The 4701-nt window shown below is 40.1% G+C and overlaps 1 protein-coding gene across 1 annotated transcript in view; it reads right to left on the bottom strand.

Moving 5' to 3' along the window:
- The window catches only part of LOC109954804 (electrogenic sodium bicarbonate cotransporter 4), a 30126-nt gene that overhangs the window by 16839 nt on the left and 8586 nt on the right, over positions 1 to 4701 (bottom strand). Inside the window, 4 exon segments of the mRNA XM_074527625.1 lie at positions 1164 to 1219; positions 2715 to 2816; positions 3415 to 3567; positions 4159 to 4319. Coding sequence (XP_074383726.1) covers positions 1164 to 1219; positions 2715 to 2816; positions 3415 to 3567; positions 4159 to 4319 — 472 coding nt within the window.

Below are 4701 nucleotides of genomic sequence, written 5' to 3'. Positions count from 1 at the left end.
TGGCCATTTAGGACCTCAGCAATGTTCACACCAGAGCCGGATACATCACTGATATACATGAATGTGGACCATCACCACAAAGGGAATAGATCTGTATTTGGAAAAAATTGGAATTGAGCACTGATGTCTGTAATGTAAATGTAGCCGTAGTTGCAGCCCTATCTATGTTTATTTTTTTGTTTGCTACTGCAATGAATGGATTTCCACACAGCATTTGTCTAAACTTGGTATTGATAACGATACAGTGTGGGTGAGTATTAAACCTGTAGAAACACAAATCAATGTGGCAAATGTATGATGTGACAGCTGTGACTGACAAAGGAATAGCAAACTAACCTGGCCTATCTGACTGAATGTAAAGGTGTGGCAGGAAATAAGACAGCACAATAACACTCAGTAAGGGAGAGCCTTGCCAACAACCCACCTACACGTGAGGGACAAGCACGTGGACGAGACAATGAGATCTATTTTATTCCAGATGCCAGTATTGATACAGACAATGTGGCACACACATGGACACCCACAGTAACAAACTATCACTTGTCCATTGCCACATGTGACCTACTGTAGGTCTGTAAATTCAATCATCCAGCTAACCACTCATGACTTGGGTATTGTGAACTGGACAACCAGTATTCATTGTCACAGTTGAACTAACAAATAGAGTTTATAGCCCACATCACACACGCCTAAAGAAATGTTCATTCATTCATTTGGCTACATTAGTCATCACAGTGAATGACACTTAATCCTGACCTGGCTGTTTCAAAGCCCAGGAGCTTAATCCAAGCAACAACAGCACATCCTTGCATCAGCTCAAGCATGTCACCGGATTTAAGCCGCACTATTACATCCGCCATAATAATGTACGAGTTATGTGTTTGCACGTCCTCTATCACTAGATGTCACCTTCACTAGCAAATATGAAAGACTGATGACACTTAAAACAGAGCTGATTCTCACCGCTCCAATGAAACATCAATTCAGTGCAAGGCCTTTTAACTGATATATGAGATAGGCACCAATAATGGAAAGCAGCAAAGTGGGAAATGGGAAGATACACACACAAACACACACACACATATATATTTTTAGCATTGATTCAGTATTAGAAATATTTAAGTATATGAAAGATGCTGACCTGTGGGGTCTCAGTAACTCACCTGGTCTGTGCTGGGAGTATCTGCAATATCATTCATACTCCTACTCTGGGTGTGACCTGGAGGGCAAAACAATAACAGCTGGACAACCTTAATTACATGCTACATACTTTGGAGTATTTGAGCTCTGACATTGTTATCTAAAACATATACACCTGTACCTTGTAATGCGATCCAAGACAACTGGTTTGCCATAACATATAATTTTACAATGCCTAGTGTTAAGGTTTTTTGATGCTGAGGTGCTTGATAAATTACATGTTTTAGCACCGAAGTCATAGTTAATAGTGGTGGTGTACTGAGCTGCATTATACTGAGAGGTGATTAAAATATTTGGTTTGACTCATGCATCTAAATAAGGGAGAACAAAAATTGCCCAATAATAAACATACAATATAATTAAAATAAAGTTAACATAAGCTTTGTAAAGGTAGAATTTATGACAAGCTGACCTGCAATAGACTGTAGAGATGTACTTAATAAAGTGGCCACTGAGTGTAATGTAACCATAAATTAAGCTTATTTGTAGAAAATGAAATGTTTGAAATGATACAATAAACACATTCACAATTAAATGTGACAAAGACAGAACAAAAAGACAAAAGGCACAAAGGTAATTTTTGTACAACCTCTCTTTTTTTCATCCTAATCAATACTGGGCATGTTATGTAAGACTTAGCAGCTGGGGACAACTGCTTCCAGATGGAAACTTGAAAATCAATCAAAATAGCAGAAGAAGAGATATCGATCCTTCTAAAAAAATGTTTGTACAAATTACCAACTAAGATTTAAAATAGCAGAGGAAAGCTTCAAGAAACCCTCAGTGGACCAGTTTGTCTGGTTGAATGTCCAGCCACTATTTTTTTTTATTCTAAGAGGTTATTTTACCCAGAAAGGAAGCAAACGCTATTTGAATTTTGAGAACTTCCGATGTCATAGTTCTTTCAAGGTGGGGTCAGCATCAAACACAAACACAGAAACATCCTGTGTGTGTTGGAGTGCTGCATATGTGGCGGGGGGAGGGGGCATCCTTGTGGAGTCCAGGCTTCTGAGGATAGCTGGCTCACTTCGACAGATCAGCATGGCTGATACCGGATTGTGAGTAAACAGGTAAATAGATGCGGTAAATACCATCCTCCACTGATGACAGAGAAGTTTGTAATTACAGTTAATCAGTATGTCTTCATGATTTTTATAATAAATATCTAACCACATAAATATTGCATAATAATCTAGGCATCACTGAGTCACTGTGTGGAAGTCCCCAGGTTCTGTCAGAGCTGCTGAGTGTCAGATGTCAAAGTTCTGGGGTGATTTATGTACTGTTTCAGAGACTTTACCATCAAACAAGATTCATGAAAATGGTTAGAATTTTAGAAAAATTATTTTAAAAAATTTGAATCTGCTTTCAAAAAAATGAAACCAACCATGGTTTTCATGAGTCAAAACCTAACCAAATATTATAGCCAAAAAAAAAAAAAAAGAGCAAGAAACTGAACGAGAGCTGTTTGGGAGCTGCAACCGCAAACTGAGAACCCACTGACAGACACTCACATATGCGGCCATAGTTAGCAGACAGCTGTTTTATTCTGAGGTCTTCTGTGGATTGGTTGAAGTTCGCCACTGGCCGCAGACCTGGCCCCAGACCCAGTCTACCTTGGGACCGTACACTCCGATTTGGAAAAAGAAGGGAAGCAGAAATAGACATAAAGCAAGAGAGTGATTGGAGCTGATACTTTATTTACTATATAGCAGCATGTCTCCTGCACAGATAAGATGAGGAAATGCTACAGTGGTAATTTAAACATCAACCATTAATGCATCCCCTGTGGAGGAGATGAGCTGTGTTGACTGCAGGAGTGTGTTCATTTATCTGCCGAGCAAGTCAAATGTGGTACACGCATAACAAAATTCACATAGGCTGCAAAATTATACATGGTCAGAATGGGCCAATCAGTGATAATGAAAAAACACTGGAGTATTTCAGGGAAACACAGTGTAATTTTGTGTGATGGACTGTCATAATGTAGATGGTCCAACACCGTATGTAGTAATATTATCTATGGAGATGAGATGTAGTAAAGTGTCTGCCATACGACAAAATCGTTTCACAGAGAGACAATGCAGCCATGTCTGATAGTTGACCTGATTATTAATTGGTCAGCACTACAGCTCAGTAGGCTATGAGGCCTGTCATGTAGTTCTAGATGGAGCAAGAGGAAAATTTGCTGTAGTTGCAGATAAGGACACTCACTGGTAAAGGAGCTGGATTTGCTGATGTCAGCTAGAGAGCGATGGATGGGCTTCTTGGTCTGGTGTTGATGTTTCCTCAGCAGGACAAAGCAGATTTTATTTCTCAGATCAGGGGATATCAAACCTTCCTCTACCTGTCTCTCAGTGATGTCATCTGAGAAAAGACACATGAGAAAATATGAGGATCCATTGTTTCTGCTACAATACATTCCAAAACTACAGTAGTGTAACTTGTTTTGATTTTATATATTATAGTTTATTTATTATGTATACACAAATAAAGTTTATATAGTACATGGTTTATAAAACTGAGTACATTTCAGAGAAGTGCTTTAAAATGGCTTGTTATTTGTTGTCTTCCTGTTCGCCTAGGTTATGGCCTCTGTTTCTTTGTAGTAACATGTTGCTGAGTCGGTCATTTGTTTACCAGTGTTGCTGTTTCATTGTCACCCATATTACCTGCCATCGCCTACCTGTGTTTTCGTCTGTAGTTCTTTGCCAATTTATGTTTTTGTGTAGATGTCTCCCTCTGAGCCATTTTCCTCACCTGTGCTTAGTGCTTCCTGTAGTCAGTATTGTGTATTTGTGTTTTTCTATTCAGACCTCTTCTACTTTCTTTAAATTTCTGTCTGCTCATGCTAGTGCCCATGCTCTTCGGGCACAAAGTGCCTGGTAATTTTTATGGTTAAGCTGTGTATGAAATGTGAAACACAGTTACTGGGAAAGGAAGTCTTGAACGTCTCACCAACGATTTGAGACAGTGAGTAGCCTTCCAGGTCCAGCAGCACTGTTCCGGTTTGGAGACATGTCCTGAGCTCAAACAGACTGTGTAGAGACAGTGTGGACACTTGGGGCTTACTCCACCTCTCTCCTCCCTCCTCCACCTTCTCTTCAAACTTTACCCACCTGAAGGCATAAAAATACACAGAGAGGAGGAACAGGTCATGAATACACAGCTGTGGAGATCCCTTTGAGCTTGGCACTTGTGCTCTGCTGGCGGTGCCCACAGCTCAGCAGATGACAGCTCCTGGGTATAACCCTGTCTGAATGACAAGCATGGTGTTTATAAACCTCAGTGACCTTCCAGAGAAACACTGCACTGCTGAGCAGAGCGCCTTACAACATATGCCACTGATCACTTTTATTACTTTTTCCAGCACAAATAACTGACACTCTTCTGTCTTTTTTTCGATACTTGGTTTGATCAGGTTTTGGCCCCAGAGTCTGTGATTCGAGGCTGAATTTGCTTCAGCCAGACATCATTTTACGTATACTGTGCAAGCGAAGA

This window comes from Monopterus albus, unplaced genomic scaffold (genome assembly GCF_001952655.1).
Source record: "Monopterus albus unplaced genomic scaffold, M_albus_1.0 scaffold12.1, whole genome shotgun sequence".
Classification (NCBI taxonomy): domain Eukaryota; kingdom Metazoa; phylum Chordata; class Actinopteri; order Synbranchiformes; family Synbranchidae; genus Monopterus; species Monopterus albus.
This window is presented reverse-complemented; position numbering and strand designations above follow the sequence as displayed.